Here is a 21,563-nt window from a genome sequence, read left to right as displayed (position 1 = left end):
CTTGGTGATGGACATTAAAGTTGCCCGCCCAGCATATATTCTGCGCCCTTGCCACCCTCACTGTTTCCTCCAAAGAGTGTTCAATATGGAGGAGTACTGATTCATCAGCTGAGGGGGCAGCAGTACGTGGTAATCAACTTACGTCTTTAGATTTCTAAATCTTCCTTCATCTTACCACCTCTGCTTTTAGTTTTAAGCTCTATCCACGGCCCTAGTTATATCATTCAGGTCACTGATCACAGCCCGGTTTAAGGTGAACCCATCCCAATGGAACAGCTCTGTCTTTCCCCAGAACTGGTATCAGTACCCCATGAGTCAAAACTCATTCTTCCCAGACCACTCTGAGCCACGCATTCAATTCTCTAATCTGCTCGACCCTATGTCAATTGGCACGTTGCTCAGTTGACAATGCTAGGATTATTACCTTTGATATTCTGCATTTTAATTTGGACCCTAACACCTGAAGCTCTCTCAGCAGAACATCATTCTTTTGTTCTACCTATGTTGTTGGTTCTGATATGGACCTTGAAACACATATTGACGTCACTTTCCTTGGACAGGAATGGTAGGAAAAGGCAATACAGAAGTATTTGGTGAATTGGACATCTTGCTTTGGTGAATAAACCCATTGAATTTAGTAGTAACAAATTCCCCTATCCACCTCATCTAGGCATATTTATACATATTACTTGCTCACAAACTAGAGACACAGTATGCAATGAAAATTAAACTTTGCACCTAAATTTATTGAGACACATGAATATCCCAATTACTAAAATGTCCAGCTACAAATTCCCAAAATAAACACGATTCTTCTTTAAGGTAGAAATTTCTACCTAGAAATTTATTGTGGCTTACAGGTCTTGATGAAGTATGAAGACTTCATACGAAGTAACCAGGCAGAAAGAATCAATCCTGGTTACAAATGCATACCCGGCACCTCTGAACACTTTTGATTTGCATACACCCTTGGATCATGCCGAGTTAATAAATTAATATGCAGTTAAATTCTCACTTACAGTTGTGGTTGCATTCCTGAAAATCGTGACTTTTAAGTTAAATAACTTTAAATGAATCATGTATGCCCATAGGAATCAATGTTAAAACTAGAGCTGGGTTCGTTCAGACATTTTTTGCCCAGAAAAGCCAAAGCTCAAGTTGAAATACTGTATATGTGCAGCACTGTGCATTCCCAGCTGGAATAACTTGCAAATTAAAGGAATCATTGAATAAATTCAAATTAGATAACACTAAATCATCCAAACAAGCCCCGAGTAGCACAGCTTCTGTACCACGCCCACAGCACTCCTGAAATGCACCTCAACTTTTTTCCTTGCATTTCCTTGCCACACTGTCTCTACCTTGATATTGCCTACACTCCTTTCTGACAGTTTTTGTGGGCAGTGCTTGTGCAGGAGAGGGGGCAGCTTCCGGTCCCTGCCCTGTGCTCCCAGATCTCAGGCTTCATGCTCTCCCCGTAGTCTCTGGTGACTGTGGCAGTAGCTTGCCCAAAGTTCAGTGCTGGTGGCCAGGGTGGGGTGATTGGCAGGTGGTGATGTGCAGACAATGTAAAACCAAGAATGGTGACACAAATTGGAACATGGGCCTTGAAGCATAAACGACAGTAACATGAGATAACGGTGTTAAGCAAGGTGACTTAAAGTGAGGACTTAGTATAGACACACAGGCAGAGGGTACTGCAAATAAATACAGGGCAGTTTCTAATTGAAATTTCCAAATATACTGTACAAAAATAAACACCAGAACCTCAAATTTCATCCTTTTGTTTCTCACAATTCTGAAGCTGCAAATCAATTTTAAACTCACCAGAGCCACTGTTCTCCTTGTTCTGCATGGCACTTGGCGGTGGCATCTGCTGTGGAAGCTGCTGTTGGTGTAGTGTGGCCTGTTGTGACGTTGGAGGAGGCTGGACCTGTGCTGGCTGCTCTGAACTGTTGCCAATGCTCTGCGAATTTTTGTTCCACATATTCACGCCCTTGTAATTGTACTTGCTCGGGTCCCCCCAGGCAGCAGTGCCATCATCTATTTCCATTTTGCGGCGAATAGATTCTGGAGAAGGTTCCTCCCAGCCTGTAGGTTCCTCCTCTTTTGAGGGAGTTGGCATCGGGCCATTGAGCCAGCCAGAGCCAGAAGACTTATTTGCAGGAGGTGCAGCTCCCCAAGAACCATTACTGTCCTGTGGCTTATTCCAGTCTGTGGAGTTACTCAACTTGGTAGGCTCCCCCCAGCCCTGGGACTGAGCAGTTTTTGGGGGCTCCCCCCAGCCCTGGGACTGAGCAGCCTTGCCGGGCTCCCCCCAGCCCTGGGGCTGAATAGGCTTGATGGGCTCCCCCCAGCCCTGGGGCTGAGCAGGTTTGGTGGCCTCCCCCCAACCTGTAGTACTATTGGGGTTTGAATTGCTACTATTTGCCCATGTGCCTCGGCCTGTGCCTGGTCTCCCAGGTTCATTCCACCCAGACACAGATCTATCACTGTCATTATCCCAACTGCCTGAGCTCGTCTTCTGTGATTCTCCCCACTGGCCACTCCTTGAATTCTCTCCCCATCCATCAGCTCCAGAAATTCCCCAACCTTGGTTTGATTTCTGCCCATCAACCCATCCCTGTTTGACCTTTTGTGCATCATTCCACGCAGCTGACTTTTCTTCTTTATTCCCTCCCCATGTTTGATTGCTCTTAACCAATCCTGTAGCAGCAGAATTATCCTCCCATCCCCCTTGGCTGCTTGAGCCTTTGGTGTCTCCCCATCCTGTGTTGCAAGAGACTGTAGCAGGCTTTGGATCCCCCCACCCAGATACTGATGAGGTATCATTACTGATAGGGCCAGGCCCATCCCCCCACCCCCCTGAGTTTGAAGTTTGAGACACACAACCTCCCCAGGCCTCTGTTCCATTGTCAGTTTTTCTCTCACTCTTTGCTGAAGGTTCAATATCCCAGGCAGTGTTTTGTTTGATTGGAGTCTGCCCCCAACCTGTATTGGAAAGGACACGTGGGTCCAAGTCAGTTCTACTCAGAATACTTTGGACCATACCCGGTTGGTCAGGTTTCCTTTTTTCACCACGTCTGTTATTGCCATCACCACTTCCTACACTCATTCTATCATGGCGACTCCCTGTGCTCTCTGTGCTCCCTTCACTGTCTGCTGTACCTGAAGTTGATGGAGTTTTAACCCACATATTGTTCTGTTCACTTGGCTGACACATATTAGAATTCTGATTCTGACCACAAAGAGCATCATCTAGACTTTTCCATCCATTTGTTCCCTTCCTATTACCACTTCCATTTAGACCATTATTGGAATGCTGATTGTTAGGCAGTTTGTTCCATTCCCCATTTGAGACATTAGTGCCAGTGTTTGCATTTGGTGCTGGGTTTCCCCAGACTCTTCTAGTCCCTCCGGAGCCTGCACTGTTCCCCGCCCCCCAAGCCACATTGTGGGAGTTGACCACACCAGATTCCCAAGCAACTCCTCCTCTATTGCTTCCCCCATTACTTTTGTAAGCAGTACTCCCAGATCCATTAATAGCAGATTGTGCTAGAGTTGCATTCACAGTGTCACCACTAGTTTGCCCCAAATTACTGCTCGAGCCTGGACATTTCTCTCCAGAGTAGTTAGTGCTGGATGTACCCCAAGTCGTACCATGTGACCCACTGTTCATTCCCTCACTAATTCCTCCATTGCCAAGTTGAGAAACAGAAGTGCCATTTGTAATTGAACAGGCCTGAAGCTGAGATGGGTTTACTGTGCTCATTCCTAAGGGTACACCCCAGGCCCCAGGCCCTGTAAGTTTAGGCAGTTCATTCGTCTGCATCGAACTAGTAGAGTTTGGTAAGCTAGAGGTCAATGGGTTAGTAGTGTTATTTGGTCCATTCATTTCAGTGTTAAGGTTTTGAGGTTGTCCACTGAATGAAACATTCCTTGTACCATTAACTTCTACATCAGAATTCTCCTGCAGTCCTCCCCACGAACCATGAGCTGACGATCCCATATTAACACTCTGATTATTCATCATTTGACCTACAGTGCTACGTTGAACATTGGTGCCAGAATTGCCACCTGGCACAGGTCCTTGCACAGTATTTCCATCATTTTCCAAAACTGGCCAGCCACCCAGGTTGGCATTTGGATTCAAGGATCCAGTTGATGTGGAACCTATGCTGCCCCAAGCATTCAGTTTACCATGGCCACTTTCTGGTTTGCCATCTACGTTTTCTGCTGAACCCTGACATGTGCTTGACAAAGGGCCTCGAGATCCTCCCCAAGGCCCGTTAATACTTCCATTTCCTACATTATTGCTGACATTTCCAACCACAAACTGGCTTGAAGAACCATTTCCATTGCCTGTTCTGTTGCCATCACCATCACCAACTGTGTTCCCCGAAGCCATGATATTGAGGTTCTTCTCTGACCCAGAGCTTGAAGCACAGTCAACGTCCATACATTCTGAAGCTAACTCTGGGTCACTGCCAGTGATTGAAGGCCAGGCTTCTTTGTCGGAACCGTCTACAATAACTTTATCCCAATTTGTAGAAGAGTCACCGTTAGTAGAGACAGGTCCCCAGTGAGAATTTTCATAATGCGATCCCAAACCACTGTGATTTATATCTGTAAGAAAAACAGGAATCGCAAGTTTACATTCTATCCTCTCAGCAACACAGTGCGATTCTCTATCAAATACACATATTCTTAATGAAGTCCATTGTTTACCAATTTAGGCACTGGAGAAGTGCCAATAGCAATTTCAATTCCACTGCTTGAACTTTTGCAGGCCTCACACAAAGTGCAGCCACCTTACCATACAAATATCTACATATACTATCAGACCAATACTGTTGCAACTTTCAGAATGTAAGAAAACAAGTGAACCACTTTCATGGACCTAGGCCTTTGTAGATTCTTGTACTTCACTTGAAAAAGTGAACCCACAGTACATGCAACCGCAGGATAAAGAATCCTTTTGCTCTGCCAAAGAAAACTGATCTTAAGATATTTTCTATTGAACAACCCAATTCTATAACAATATTTATCAATAGTTGGCTGAATGCGCACCCCAAATCAATTTACAGAATCATCGGAGCAGAACTTCAAGTCAAATAGCAATTGCAGAGAAGTTCTGTACATAAATCCTACTCCTGCTGTCTCTAATCCGCATAACGTTAGGAAGGGAATGTCAACAGCAAACGTACAAATACTTACTTTCAAATAGAAAACGAAATGCTGAATTATATTGCTGGTTGCTAAATCAGTTGAGCACACATTGGAAGAGATCATGCTAAAATTATACAAGTACTCTAGTCTCACAGCACCTCAATTACTTTCCAATTTTGATCAAGGGAAATAAATACTCGAGTCATGCAGTTGGTCCAGAGAAGATCCACCAGGCTGATCTCTGGTATCCAAGCAACAAGTAATGAGCAAAGGCTGCAGAAATTTAGGCTACATAATCTTGAATGGGGAAATTATACTAGACATTTAATGGGACAAATAAGATAAATCTGGAGTGCTACTTCAAGGAATGATGACCCTGTGACAAGAAGCATCGATTAACTCTGGTGGAAGGATAATTAGGACCAATGTAATTTCACTATATAAAGTGATAAACACAGGGTGGCCTTGAGATTGAATGCCTTTGAACAGCTTAGTCCAAGATTGTGAGATGGGGAAGGGGGATTCTGTGTTTTTCAGTTTATCTCCTTTATCTGCATTTATTTTATAATCTTGCAAAAACACTAATGGATTTCCCACAATATTACTTGCAGAGCCTGGAGCACATAGTTGGTAACTCAGCCTGTTCCTTTAATGCAGCCGTGCAAAAATTTGCAGTTGGAAAATACAGTTTTTAAATAATTGAGGACAATGAGGGCAACAATAATGGCTTGTAAATTTCTGTCTGCAAGTAAATGGTTGGTAGTCTTTTTTTCCCCAAAAGATTGCTCTGCATCAGTAACTAAGCGTGATTGATGAACGTAGACTTGACAAGATAAGTATACAAATAGCAGGACACTTCCATTCTGACACCTGCCAATTATAGAATGCCAATTTAATACTGTATTATGGACAACTTTTGAGTTATGGACTCGCGCTTCCCACTAAATTGGGTTGCGACCTCCCAAGCAGGATCCTTACAGCCAGAGGGGACATGATTGTCCCATCAGGAAATGATTTGGCTTTCCTTTTCAAAAAGCAGGAAGTGACCAATGCCACAAAACCAGCAACCTCGAGACAGAGTCCTTGCCGTATGCCAGATCTTGCCAGTTTCTGGGTTGGGCGGATCAGGCCAAGACAGCTCAAGGGTTGTTCAGACCACTCGGAGTGTGGGAAAAGGCCAGCGCATGTAAGCCAAAGATAAATTCGGTGCGCCACCGCACCAATGCAGTACCCTAGCTGAACAAGCCAGTAAGCTATTTCACTCATTTAAGAACTGAAATCCACGCATAGCAGCTTATAAAAATGTCTGATTTTTGGATAGCTAGAATTTAGACACCATCTGTACTGAACTGTGACCAATATACAAATTACAAGCTACAGTAAAGCTCAAGTACTTATATCAACTCTATCAGAAAGGAACACTTTTATGCTAATCATGTCAGCAAATGTGATGTATGTCAGACACAGACCTTGCAGCTTTATAACCAGGTCTCACAGATGAAATGACTAACCTCCGAGTCCTGATGTAAACTTCATTCGGCAAAAAAGTTTTGGTGTTGCATCAATTTTAAATAAACAGCACCAACCTTAGAATAAAAGTTACTTATTTCTATGACTAGTAAATTAGTAGAGGGTTTAGTAGCATAGTGCTTATGTTACTGGAATCGTAGTCCAGAAGTCTGCATCAATGACCTGGACCTAAGTTCAAATCCCACCATAGCAGCTGGGGAACTTAAATTCAGTTAATTAAATGAATCTGGAATGAAAAGCTAGCATCGGTAACAATGACCATGAAACTACCAGATTATTGCTAAAAGCCCACCTGGTTCACCAATTTTCTTCAGGGAATGAAATCTGCTTTTCTTACCTAGTCTGGTTATGGCTGTATTTCGGATCTTGCCAGTTTCTGGGTTGGGTGGATCAGGCCAAGCCAGCTTAAGGGTTGCTTGGGCCACTCGGAATATGGGAAAAGGCCAGCGCACGTAAGCCAAAGACGAATCTAGTGCACCACTGCACCAATGCAGCACCCGAGCTGAACAAGCCAGTAAGCTATTTCACTCATTTAAGAATTGAAATCCATGCATAGCAACTTATAAAAAATCTGGTTTTCGGATAGCTAGATTTGAGACACCATGTTCAGACCCACAGCAACATTGTTGACTCTTAACTACCTTTTGATATGGCCCAGCAAGCCCCTCAATCTCTTTGGAACTCCATACCTAACCGCACTATAGAAATACCTTCACCACAGACTGCAGGAGCTCCAAGACAGCAGTTCAGCACTACCTACTCAAGGCTGTCCAACAATGCCCACATCCAAGAATGAAATTAAAAATTATGACCCAGGCTGAAAGATGGCAATCAAGCTAATCTTAATTTTTTTAGGCTAAGTGGGGGGCAAGGAATAAGAAAGCAAAGTAAAGCAGAGCATTGTTCCCAATTGCTGTCCAGTAACCAGAATTAGAAAGTGAATGTGTGCAGGCCGGAACCAGCTCCATTGTAATTGCTACCCCTGGGCTCAAATGGTTCACTGACCAGGCTAACATTTTGTTGGCTAATTTGGAACTATGATACAGCAATTGTCAATAATTTTGGGAGAGATAGGAAGAAAAGTACAGGTAATAAAATTGCATTCTTAGAAGGTAGCAAAAACGTGCGCAGTAAAAATATGCACGAGTTTTCAATCATCTCAAAGATCAAATTTACGGAAAAAACAGAAAAACTGAGCTAAGTTTGTAGAAAGAGAACCTTTACTTAGTACATGAAAGCACATTATAATCATCTTTCCTATCATCCCTTCCTTATGCAATGCAAGCAACTACTAACAAGTCAAGTGTTTTTACATTCCTGATTTCGAACTTGTTGCTTTTCCCTCTCCCTGGTTGCAAAGGTACCATCTCCAGCCAGTACAAACTAATCAAAACCATCTGTTGGTCATTAAACAAATTACTGAACATGTGCATCATACTGTGTGTAGGTATGGAGAATCTCAATTTCACGCTGTATCCTTGTCCAAGTATTTGATTAAGCACCTAATTGATGAATGCTTGCCAAGAGATAACTGGTGGTGGAGAATGTATAGACTTGTCATTAAAGTCTGTGACAGAATGCAAAGTCAACTTTTCTAACTTGCCTATTTAATTTTATGAAGTTTAACTAGCAAAATACCTCTAACTTCAGCCTACATGATAAGCTGATCTTTTAATATCACTACGTCCAGCCACGCATACCAAGATGGTGTTGCCAGTAATATCAACGGAGCAGCCATTCTGACAATTAAATTGCATGTGAATAATATTAAAGAAAACATGCCTTCGATAGGTTGCATTCAGCAGGACACATGATGCAGCTGTTGCCGTTTCGCAGAAACACAAAAGAGAAATCATCAGAATATATCCCCATAAACTTAGATAACACATGGGCATCCACAGGAGGTTAAAGCAAACATTCAATCTAGAGACACCTTTCTCTCTTAGATCCTGTTCCCTCCAGACAGCAACGCTGAATTAAAGATCATTTCTCCCTCAGCTGGACTGTACAGCTTCAAATTGCTCTACAACATGGCTGCCAAAGCCTCCCCTGGAGCTGATTTTGTCCCTCTGCCAAGGTTAGTCTGAGCAGTCTCTTATGCCACACGCAAAACTAAAATCATGCACTACCAAGCAGGAACATTTTATAACCTAAATCTTAGTTTAACAGCAAAATTGAATGATTAACAAGGCACATGTAATGTCATGCAGTCTAGCATCATCCCTGTGATAATTACGCAAATCCCTTTTTACTGGGAGGTGATTGAAATCCCTGCCATCAGTGCACTAGTCAATATTGAAATGCAGCCAACAGAAGCACAGCAACAGCCACAGTAACAGAGCAGCACTGCGCAAGCTTTGCTACAAACATTCAAGAAATGGCTGCTGGGGAAAATGCAGCCAGAAACTAAATCACAGCGAACACACGGCCCCAGCATTAGAGCTCCAGGCGAAGTGGAGACTATGCACCTTCTCAATCTAATGTTATATCTTAGGTTGAAAAAGTTGTTTTAAAAATCACAAAAAAAACATGCTGGTTGAAATATTTTGCATAATTAGAGAGCAGAAAATTCCAGCCACAGCGCCTCACACTTTTGTTGTTTTCACGCCATAGGTTGAGTGCAGTGTGGAAATTGGCTACCAAGGAGAAACCAAGGACAAATGAAGCTGTTTGTCTGCCATGAGCTCAAGTGAAGCAAGCTGCTTGTGAGTTGCTCGGGTAGTGTTCCTATCACACAGGCTGTAGTCAAGTGTAATGCAAGATCCGATGAATGCCTTGCTAAAAATATTCACTGTAAAACTGATATTTAATTTATTACAAACTCTATTAGCTGCTTTCCATTTAGTAGTCTGGTGACAGACTATTAAAAATACACAATCACAATTGGAGCTCATCAAGATATTGTCAACATGCTGAATATTTTTTAAGGAATACATAAATGCCAATCATTACAAACAGTTAGCAAAAGTGAACCAAAGAAACCAAAGTGTTCAATCAACTAGCCTAGTAACTGAAGTCACCCAGTAACTTGGACAGCCTGTTTCTATTTGAAAACCTATCCAGTGCTCACGAGTGAATATTTTCTCTTTTCACAGAAATTTTGGTACAGAAAGTGACCACTAGCCCACTGTGCAGAAGCTTTCTCAGCTTTAATTCTATTTCCATGCTCATTCCATTTTATATTTTTATATTTTCCCTCTGACCAATTCCTTCTTAAATGCTGTCATCGATTCAGTTTCAACAATAATATGTATTTATATAGCACCTTTAACACAGTAAAACGCCCCAAGCTGTCAACAGGAGTGTAGTAACTTTTTTTTGACATCCAATCACAGAAGGCAATATCAGGACAGATAACCAAAAGTTCTGTCAAAGAAATAGGTTTTAAGAAGCATCTTAAAAGAGGAGGAGAAACAGAGGTTCACTGAAGGAATTCTACAGATTAGGGCCTAGGCAACTGAAAGCATGACGATGAATGGTGGAGTGATTAAAATCTGGGATACACAGAGATCTTAATGGCTTTTCAGGCTGGATGTATTTACAGAGATAGAAAGGGGCGAGACTGTGGAGGGATTTGAAAACAAGAATGAAGGTTTTAAAACTGAGGCGTTATTAGATCAGGAGCCGATGTAGGCCAGCAAACACTGTGGTGTTAGATGAACAAGACTTGATGCAAGTTACGATATGGACAGCAGATTCTTGGGTAAGCACAGGTCTATGTACAGTGGAAGATGGAAGGCCAGTCATGGGACCATTGGAACAGTTAAAGGCATAGATGAGAGTTTCAACAAATGAACTGAAGCAGGGTCAGAGTTGGGCAATGTTACAGAGGTGCAAATAGGCAGTCTTGGTGATGGAGCAGTTATGTGGTCCCAAACTCATCAAAGTCAAACACACAATCAAGACTGTGAACAGTCTGGCGCAGCTTTTGACAGTTGTTAGGGATAGAAACAGTGATCAGGAGGTGGAGTTTGTGACAGGGAACAAAGACAATGGCTTCAATCTTCACAATATTAAGTTGGAAGAAATTTCTAGTCATCCAATATTTGAGGTCAGACAAGCAGAGTGACAAATCTGAGTGTGTGGATGGGTCAAGAGAGGTCATGATGAGATGGAGCAATTTGTCATCAGTGTACATGTATTTTTAGATAATGTTGCCGAGAGGCAGCAAGTAGATGAGACAGATGTCCAAGGGTCCATTCTTGGGGGAGCTGGAGGTAATGTTGCTGAAGTGAGAAGAGAAGCCATTGCGGGTGATTCTCTGGCTACAATTCGATAGATAAGAATGGAATAAGGCAAGGGCAGTTTCATCCAGCTGGACAATGGAGAAAGGGTGTTGGAGGATGGCGTGGTCAACTGTATCAAAGATTTTGATTAGGGCAATTTCAGCACTGAGCCAGAGGAGGGGAGTGGGAACCCAGTTGGGCTCCTTGACATACAAAGATGGAATTGCAGGAAAGGTGGGCATGGATTTGGGAGCCAACAACATGTTTAAGGAGTTGAGAGGAAAGGGATGTTGGAGATGGGGAAAACAATTTGCAAGGGCAGAAGGGCCAAGGGCTACATTTTGAGGAGAGGGGTGATTATGGCAGATTTGAAGGAGGGGACAGTACTTGGAAGAAGGGGACCATTAATATAAGCTTCATTAGCCCTTTGTTGTAAGGGTTACATATTCTAATAATTTATGTAAAATACTTTATTTAAACTGCCAAGTTTTCTATAAATTACTGTCTTCAGCAGGGTTAAGGTTATACAGTGTACCAAAGTATGAAATATGCAGTGGGATAAAGGTTAATAGCAGGATAACTGTACAGAGCTCCTGTTTCTTCAGCAGACTAGTGCCCATTCACCACGCGCTACAACATAACCATTCACCAAGGTTCAGCCATCTCAATGGATATTGAAATCTAAAGCATCTAATCATATTTTTTGTAAATATAAACCTCTGGCTGCAAAACATTTGTACATTGAAACTGTCAAATTTTACAAACTATTTTCAAAAGTTTTAAATTGCTCGATTCCACCTCCAGGTACAAGCTGCCACTTTAGGGACACCATTAGCTATTGCAGGATTATTACCTCTTTTTGCCTGAAGTAAAATATCCAAGTATGAACAGTATTTTTGCCCCATGGCATTCAATTCAGCATACCATTGCTGAATCCCCCACTATCATAATGGGGGTTACCATTGACCAGAAACTCAACTGAACTAGCCACATAAATTACTGTGGCTACAAGAGCAGGTCAGAGGCTCGGAATCCCACAGCGAGTAACTCACCTCCTAACTCCCCAAAGCCTGCCCACCAACTACAAGACCACAAGTCAGAAGTGTGATGGAATGCCCTCCATTTGCCTGGATGAACGCAGCTCCAACAACATTCAAGAAGCCCGACATCATCCAGGAAAAAACAACTCGCTTGATTGGCACCACATCCACAAACACTCACTCCCTCCCGCGGCAGCAGTGTGCACCATCTGGAAGATGGACTGCAGGATCTCACCATGCCTCCTTTAGACAGCATCTTCCAAACCCACGACCACTACCATGCAGAAGGACAAGGGCAGCAGACACATGGGAACACCACCACCTGCAAGTTCCCCTCCAAGCCAATCACCATTCTGACTTAGAAATATATCACCGTTCCTTCACTAGGGCAAAATTCTGGAACTCCCTCCCTAACACCTACACCACATAAGAACAAGGAACAGGAGTAGGCAATTCAGCCCCTCAAGCCTGCCCCGCCATTCAATACAGTCATGGCTGATCTAATTTCGGCCTCAACTGCAATTTCCCACCTTCTCTCCATAACCTTTCAACCTCTTACTAATTAAATATTTCTCTACCTCCTCAACTTCATTCAGCATCCTGGCATCCACTGCACTCTGAGGTAGTGATTTCCACAGATTCACGACCCTTTGAGAAAAGTAATTCCTCCTCAGCTCTGATTTAAAATTACCACCCCTTAGTCTAAAACTCTGGCCTCTCGTCCTAGAATGTCCCACAAGGGGAAACATCTGCTCCATGTCTAATTTGTCTATCCCCTTTAGCATCTTATATACCTCAATTAGATCTCCTCTCATCCTTCTAAACTCTAGCGAGTATAGGCCTGAATTGCTCGATTTCTCCTCATAAGACAAGCCCTGCTTCTCTGGAATCAATCTAGTGAACCTCCTCTGAACCACCTCCAATGCAACTACATCCTTCCTCAAGTAAGGGGACCAAAACGATGTACAGTACTCCAGGTGCAGTCTCACCAATGCCTTGTTCAGTTGCAACAACACTTCCCTATTTTCATAATCTATTCCTTTAGCAATAAATGCCAAAATTCCATTTGCCTTCCTTATTACCTGCTGCACCTGCATACTAGCTTTCAGCAATTCATGCACGAGGGCACCCAGATCCCTCTGCACTGAAGTTTCTTTCCATTTAAATAATAAGTCGCCTTTTTATTCTTCCGACCAAAATGGATAACCTCACACTTATCCACATTAAACTCCATCTGCTAAATGTTGGCCCATTCACCTAACCATTTGTAAATTTCTTATTTATTCATTGCAACTTACTTTCCCACTATTTTGGACTGCATGGACCGCAGTGGTTCAAGAAGGCAGTTCACCACCACCTTCTCAAGGACAATTAGGATAGGCAATAAATGCTGGCCTAACCAGTGATGCCCATATCCCACAGACAAATATTTTAAAAATATATCATTTAAACAGTTTTCAAAAATGCAATGCTTGTAGCTTCAATTTTTCTGCTTTTTCCTGATGTCGCTTATGCTCTATTAACTTCAAGCTCTCTGTCCCTTCTTGATCCACTTTGCTGATTTTTACCCAAATCACTCTTCTGCTCACATCTTCCAATATTTCTGTTATTGGATTTATCCTTTCCTGAATCCACCTTCCTGCTGTTAATTCTGAGAGATCTGGTAAATTAAATTTTGTGCACTTAAATTTTATCATCAGAATGCACAGTACAGTGTTTACCATTTTAACAGGATGCATGTTTAATGCTCAAAAATACCCTTCATATATTTGTTATTATGTGAGCAGATTGAACTTGCAAACAAACAAGGGCCTTTTGTAGATTTGATCTAATAGCCATTATGGATAGGTCAATGCAGACTGACCAAGGTTGGGATTTAAATGTTCCAGGGTGCCTCATCTTTAGAAGATGCAGGCAAAAAGAAAAAATAAGACGAGCTGCCGGGCTAATAAAGGATGGAATAAAGACAATAGAGAGAAAGGGTCTCAGCTCAAAAAATCAATATGTAGGATCAGTTTAGGTGGAACTAAGAAACAAGGGGCAGAAAACAATGTTGGAAGTGGTTTATATGTCGTTAACAGTAGTTGTAGTATCAGGTAAAGTATAAATCAGAAAAATAGAGGTGCATGTAACAAGGATAACATGGTAATCATGGAGAACTTTAATCTTTATATAAACTAGGCAAACCAAATTTGCAGTAATAGCATGGGGGAACGAGTTCATAGAATGCATCTGGACAGTTTTCTGGCTCTGTATGTCAAGGAACAGGTTATTTCAGGTTTACTTTTGTACAATGAGAGTGTGTTAATGAATGACCTTGTTGTAAACAAGCATCTGAGGAATAATGAAACAGTAAAGTTAATATTGCTTTTGAGAAAGGTCTAGTTAAGTTCAAAACTAGGATCTTAAATCTTAAAACAAAACTGCATAGGTATGAGGGACAAGCTGGCTACGATAATTTGGGAAATTAGATTAAAAGGTATGATTGGAAATGAACAAAGTTTTAAAGAGTTAATTCATAATTGGCAAAGATTATATATTCCCCTAGGGAATAAAAACCCCACATGCAAACGTGGTCCATCTGTGGCCAACAAGTGAAGATAGTATTTGATCAAAGGGAAGAGGCTTATAATGTTGCCAAAAGGGGAGTTAACTTGGGGATTGGGAGGATTTTAAAATATAGCAAAGGACAATAAATAAACTGATAGGGAAAGAGAACATAGGTAACGAAAGTAAGGCAGATAGAGACAAAGTCAAAAGACCTCTATATGTATGTAAAAAAGAGATTAGCGAAAATAAGCGTGCCTTAGAGACGTGGGGAATTATAATGTGGAGAAAGTAAGTGACAAAGGCATGAAATAAATACTTTGTAACTGTCTCCAAAGCACAAAATATACAAAATATTCCAGAAGTAATTGGAAACCAAGTATACTGGAGAAATTAATAAAACTTAAAGCTGACAAATCTCCTGAACTTGATGGTCTGCACCTTAGGGTTTTAAAAGAGGTATTCACAAAGAGAGTGAAGGTATTCTCTTTGACTTAAAAGTGGTTTGGAATATCTTAAACATAAAACTGCTATGCCAGAAAGGAGGGAGAAAGAAAAAAGGGAACTACAGACCAGTTAACCTGACATCATTGGTAGGGAAAATGCTAGAATCCATTATTAAGGACACAATAATAGGGCACTTAGAAAATCATCATATGACTGGGCAGAGTTAACGCAGATTTATGAAAGGGAAATAGTGTTTGACAAATCTATTGAGTTTTTGAGGTCGTATCTAAGGTGGTGGAGGGGGAAACCAATGAATGCAACGTACTTGGATTTTCAAAAAGCATTCAATAGGGTGTTGTACAAGAGGTTGTTATACAAAGTTAGGGCTCTTGGGATTGGAGGTAACATATTAGCATGGATTGAGAACGGGTTAACAGACAAAAAGCAGTAAGAATAAAGAAATCATTGATAAGACTAACGAATGGGGTACCGTAAGGCTCTGTGTTGGGCCTCAGGTATTTACAATTTATAGCAATAGCTTAGATTAATGGGATTGAATGTAATGTATCCAAGTTTGTTGCTGATACAAAACTAGCAAAAGTAAGTTGAGAGAATGGAGCGCAAAGAATCTGCAAAATGATAATAAATATTAAAAGTTACTGGCAAGAACATGGCAGATGAAATAGAATGTAAAGAAATGCAAAGTTGTCTTTTTTTTCACATCATTCATGAGATGTGCGGTAGTGAGCCACCTTCTTGAACCGCTGCAGTCCATGTGTTCTAGGAACATCCACAGTGCTATTAGGAAGCAAGTTCAAGGATTTTGACTCAGCGAGTGAAGGAACAGCAATATAGTTCCACGTCTCGATGTTGTGGGGCTTGGAGGGGAACTTGCATGTGGTGGAATTCCATGCATCTGCTGCTCTTATCCTTCTAGGTGGTAGAGGTCACGGGTATGGAAGGTGCTGTCAAAGGAAGTTTGGTGAGTTGCTGCAGTGAATCTTGTAAATGGAACACACTGCTGCCACTGTGCATTGGTGCCCATGGACAGAGTGAATGTTGAAGGTAGTGGGCGGGGTACCAAACAAGTTGCTTTGTCTTGGATGATGTTGAGCTTCTTGAGTTGTTGGAGCCGCACTCATCCAGACAAGTGGACAATATTCCATCACACTCCTGACTCGTGCCTTGCAGATGGATGACAGGCTTTGGGGAGTCAGAAGGCAAGTTACTTGCCGCAGAATTCCTAGTCTCTGACCGGCTCTTGTAGCCACAGCATTTATGTGGCTAGTCCAGTTCATTTTTCGGTCAATGGTAACCCCCAGAATGTTGATGGGGTGGACTTAGCAATGGTAATGCTATTCAATGTCATAGGAGATGGTTATATTGTCTCTTGTTGGAGAAAGTCATTGCCTGACACTTGTGTGGTATGAATGTTACTTGCCACTTTATCAGCCCAAGCCTCTAAGTGTTGACCAGGTCTTGCTGCATATGGACTCGGTTTGCTTCAGTATCAGTGGAGTGAGGAATGGTGAACATTGTGCAATCATCAGCCAATTTCCGCACTTCTGACCTTATGATGGAGGGAAGGCCATTGATGAAGCAGCTGAAGATAGATGGGGCCTTGGGCGTTACCTGTAGCCATGTCCCAGGGTGGAAATGATTGACCTCCAACAACCACAATTATCTTCCATCGTGCTAGGGTATGACTTCAACCAGCAGAAAGTTCCCGCCCCCCGCCGATTCCCACTGACTCCAGTTTTGCTCAGGCTCCTTGATGCCTTACTGTCAAAAGTGGACTTGATGTCAAGGGAAGTCACTCACCTCGAGGTCAGCTCTTTTGCCCATATTTGAACCAAGGCTGCAATGAGATCAGGAGCGAACTAGCCCTAGTGGAAACCAAACTGAGCATCAGTGAGCAGATTATTGCTGCTTAAATGCTGCCTGATAGCACTGTCGATGAACCGTTCCATCACTTTGTTAATGATCGAGAATAGACTGATTGGGGCAGTAATTGGCCAGGTTGGATTTGTTTTGCATTTTGTGGATAGACATAACCGGGCAATTTTCCAAATGGCGGGGTATATGCCAGTGTTGTAGCTGTACTGGAACAGTTTGGCTAGGGGTGTGGCTAATTCTGGAGCACAGGACTTCAATCTTATTGCCAGAATGTTGTTAGGGCCCATAGCCTTTGCGTTATCCAATGCCTTTTGTTGTATGTTGGTATCATGTGGAGTGAATCGAATTGGTGCAAGACTGGCATCTGTGATGCTGGGGACCTCAAGAAACCAAGATGGATCATCCACCCGGTGCTTCCAGCTGAAGATGGCTACAAATGCTTCAGCCTTGTCTTTTGCACTGATGTGCTGGGCTCCCCCATTTGATGGTGGGGATGTTTGTGGATACTCTGCCTCCAGCAAGTTGTTTAATTGTCCACCACCATTCACAACTGGATGTGGCAGGACTGGAGTGTTTAGATCCGACCTGTTGGTTGTGGGATCACTTCGCTCGGACTATCACATGCTGCTTCCACTGTCTGACATGCAAGTAGTCCTGTTTTATAGCTTCACCAGGTTGACACCTCATTTTTTAAGTATGCCTGGTGCTGCTCCTGGCACATCCTCCTGCACTCTTCATTGAACCAGGGTCGAACCCCTGGCTTGATGGTAATGGTAGAGCGGGGAACATGCCGGGCCATGAGGTTACAGATTGTGGTCGAATACAATTCTGCTGCTGCTGATGGCCCACAGTGCCTCATGTATGCCCAGTTCTGAGCTATTAGATCTGTTCAAAATCTATCCCATCTAGCACGATGGTCATGCCACACAACACAATGGAGAATACCCTCAATGTGAAGGTGGCACTTTGTCTCCCCAAGGGCTGTACAGTGGGTCACTCCTACCAATACTGTCATACACAGATGCACATGCAACAGGTAGGTTGATGAGGACGAGGTCAAGTAGTTTTTTCCCTCTTGTTGATTCCCTCACCATCTGCCGCAGATTCAGTCTGCTAGCTATGTCCTTTAGGCCTAGGCCACCTTGGTCAGTTGTACTACTACTAAGCTACTCTTGGTGATGGACATTGAAGTCACCCACCCAGAGCACATTTTGAGCTCTGAGCACCCTTGGTGGATCTTCCAATTGGTATTCAACATGGAAGAGAACTGATTCATCAGCTGAAGTGGGGTGGTAAGTGGTAACCAGCATGTTTGATCTGATGCCATGAGACTATAAGGGGTCCAGAGTCAATGTTGAGGACTCCCAGGGCAACTCCTTCCCAACTGTGCTGCCACCTCTGATGGGTCCTTCCTGCCAGTGGGACAGGACATACCCAGAGGTGGGGATGCTGACTTGCCTGTGGGGCAGCTCTCCCAATTTTGGAACAAGCCCCGGATGTTAGTAGGGAGGACTTTGCAGAGTTGACAGAGCTGGTTTTACTGCTGTTGTTGATGGTGGGTTGATGCTGGGGGGTCCGTCCGGTTTCATTCTTTTTAGACCGCGTAGCAGTTTGATACAATGGAGTAGCTTGCTTGGCCTTTTCAGAGGGCATTTAAGATCCAACCCCATTGCTGAGAGTCTGGAGTCACATGTAGGCCAGACCAAGTAAGGATGGTAGATTTCCTTCCCTTAAGGACATTAGTGAACGACATGGGTTTTTACAACAATTGCAATGACTTCATGGTCATAACTGAGACTAGCTTTTTAACTCCAGCGTTTACAAATTGAGTTTAAATTCCACCAGCTGCCATGATGGAATTTGAGCCCATGTGCCCAGGGTATTAGCCTGAGCCTCTGGATTACTAGTCCAGTGACAATAGAATTAAGCCACCATCTGGGTTGGAAAAATAGACAATAGAATATCTTTTAAAATGGCAAGAGACGTGGAATTGTTGGTATTCAGAGGAATCTGCAAGTCCTTGAACACAAATCACAAAGTCTACATGCAGGTACAGCAAGCAATTTGGAAAGCAAATGGCATGTATAATCTACTCCATTTCCACTTTGCACTAAAGGCTAAAAACAAAGAAGTCTGACTGCAATAGTTAGGGCCTTAGTGAGACCACACCTGGAGTTTAGTGCATCATTTTGGTCTCCTTATCTAAGGAAAGGTATACATGCCTTAGAGGGAGTGCAACTAATGTTCATTGGACTGATTTCTGGGATGAGGGTACTGCCCTAAGAGGAGAGTTTGAGTATAATCGACCTATATACCTTCTCATTTAAAAGAATGAATCTTCGTGAATCACAAAGTTAATAAAGGGTTTGACAGAATAGATGCTGGGAGAATGTTTCCCCTGTCTGATTGAGTCCAGAAATAGACGTCCTACTCTCAGAATATGGGGTTGGTTACTTATGACTGGGATGAGGAGAAATGTTTTTACTCAATGCATCGTGAACCTTTGGAATACTCTACAAGAGAGAGCTGTCATTGCTCAGATGTTGGGTATGTTCGAATCGTAGATCAATGGATTTTTGGCTATGAAGGGACTCAGAGGAATTGGGGACACTACAGGGTGATGTAGCTGAGGTAGAACAGCCATTATCACTGCGTGACAGAGCAGGCCCAAAGGGCTGAATGGTCTATTCATGTTGTGTTCTTAGAAGCAGGCCATTTGGCCCAAGTGGTCCGTGTCTCTATTAATGCACCATATGAGCCTCCTTCCACCCTACTTCACCTAAAACTCATTTAATGCTTGGATTTTGGTGCAGGTCTCAAACAGGTTAATTATATATATGCAGAGTAAACAATAAGAATCAGAATGAATTGCTGGCAATCTCCAGCATCTCCATGGATACCAGTCAGGTTTTAGCCTTGCCAATTTCTCTGAGCTGGTCTGAGAAATCTGATACTGGGTTCCAGGATCTTTCGCTACAGCTAGAGAATATATTTTCTTTCTTCCAAGTAGAACCACCAGTGAACCTCCAAAATAGTAGATCATATACAGGCAGGAATTCAACTTGGGGGGTAGGGAACAAAACCCAGTGTCTCATGAAAGTTCAGGAAATACAAACTGTGATTATAATAGATGGATCTTACAGAATTTTGCCACTTTTTGCTCATTGCTCACTTTGGCTGTATAGAAGTCTGAATAGGCCCTAAGCCTCCATATTATGATCTTTACAAGAATGCTGGCTTGTGGTACTAGGTTCCTTTATGTTGGTGTTGACCTAAAGGTATCCTATCCATTGCATTCTAAATTGTACAGTCTGTGATTTATGAATTCAGTCAACACACCATAGCTAATTGAAAACAATGGAACATTTCAACTGGACTTCACCCAGAATTCATGCCAATTTATGTCTTTCCTTTTCTTCCCTTAACCACAAAACATGCCACCAAAAAGAAGTGGATGGCTTCTGCTCTCCATGTATTTTTAAAAAGGTGGTGTTTTTCAAATCAAAATAACCCAGAGGGTTCCAAGGCAGTGTTTACTTTCTCTCTTCTTCCTCGCCAACCACTACTCCATTACCTGATTGATGGCAGGTAACATTTAAAACTTTGCTACTATTTAATGCAGTGCTTGGATGAATTTTCTCTGCTTTCAAGGTGATGGCTAGGATGGTTTCAAAATGAGGGTACTCAGTGTTTCTAATCCATCAGCTGCATAAGTCAAGCTTGCCTTGATTGTAGGAGAGAGGCCACAGGAAGCTTACTGGTAATTACTAGGGACAACCTCCATGGTTTCAATCATGTGCCAACACATAATTGTTCTAATTCCATCCAAACCTGCCATTAAATTGCCAAAGCCTCTCAGGAGAATCAGATCAAGTAAGCTTTCCATGCATAAGGTAATTATGGTGCAGTATTACAGCAAAATACATCATAAAAGGAAAATGAATAAATGCAGAGAATAATACTCAGTTTTTCTTCATAGGAACACTACTGCACCTATGTGCACCTAATGAGTAATATCAGACCTCATTTAGTCTTGATTGCCAGGGATCCTCAGTGTGCATCTGTAAAGGGATAGCATTAAGTTAATTTTAAAACTAAATGTCATCTGCATTACAAGGTCCACCTGGGCCAGGAATGGTATTAAATTTTGTCTTCATGTGGAGAGCAGGCTGACCACTGCTGACCTAAGTCAACATTCAGGCCAAGCATTGCTATCAACCAGCCCCACAACCCACACATGGTTATCAGGAAGTTCTAAACTGTTTATTGATTGGCATGTTCACTCACGTTGAAGTCAGGTGGGAATATCTATTGCCAAATCAACATGGAGAATTGACCATTGTGAATCGACTTAGTATGTTCACTTTCCTGTACAGTTTCACTACAACATGCTAGCTACACCCTCCCAAACAGCGCACAGATTAATGGCATACTCCAACACAAAAATCAAAGAGAATCTTTGGAAAATTACAATTTACTAATTCAATCAAGAGGTGAGATGGTGTCACTCGCAGTAAAGAGCAAATAGGTTGTGTTTGTAAATCTGAACAAAATCATAATCTCTCAGTGCAGAAGAGGCCCTTCGGCCCATCGATTCTGCACCTACACGAGAAACACCTGACCTACCTACCTAATCCCATTTACCAGCACTTGGCCCATAGCCTGGGATGTTATGAAGTGCCAAGTGCTCATCCAGGTAATTTTTAAA

The 21,563-nt window shown here is 42.5% G+C and overlaps 1 protein-coding gene across 10 annotated transcripts in view; it reads right to left on the bottom strand.

The window, feature by feature from the left end:
- LOC121288670 (trinucleotide repeat-containing gene 6A protein-like) overlaps positions 1-21,563 on the bottom strand; it is a 184,802-nt gene that overhangs the window by 74,670 nt on the left and 88,569 nt on the right. For all 10 annotated transcript variants that reach the window (XR_005945407.1, XR_005945408.1, XM_041207375.1 and 7 more), the window contains one exon: positions 1,828-4,626. Coding sequence is in view for 8 of the 10 variants with exons in the window: in XM_041207375.1 (XP_041063309.1) it covers positions 1,828-4,626 (2,799 nt within the window). In the remaining 2 variants the exon portion in view is untranslated. The remainder of the gene's footprint in view (positions 1-1,827; positions 4,627-21,563) is intronic.

Source organism: Carcharodon carcharias, chromosome 15 (assembly GCF_017639515.1).
Source record: "Carcharodon carcharias isolate sCarCar2 chromosome 15, sCarCar2.pri, whole genome shotgun sequence".
In the NCBI taxonomy this organism is placed as follows: Eukaryota; Metazoa; Chordata; class Chondrichthyes; order Lamniformes; family Lamnidae; genus Carcharodon; species Carcharodon carcharias.
The sequence above is the reverse complement of the archived record's forward strand: the minus strand, read 5'-3'. Positions and strand labels throughout refer to the sequence as shown.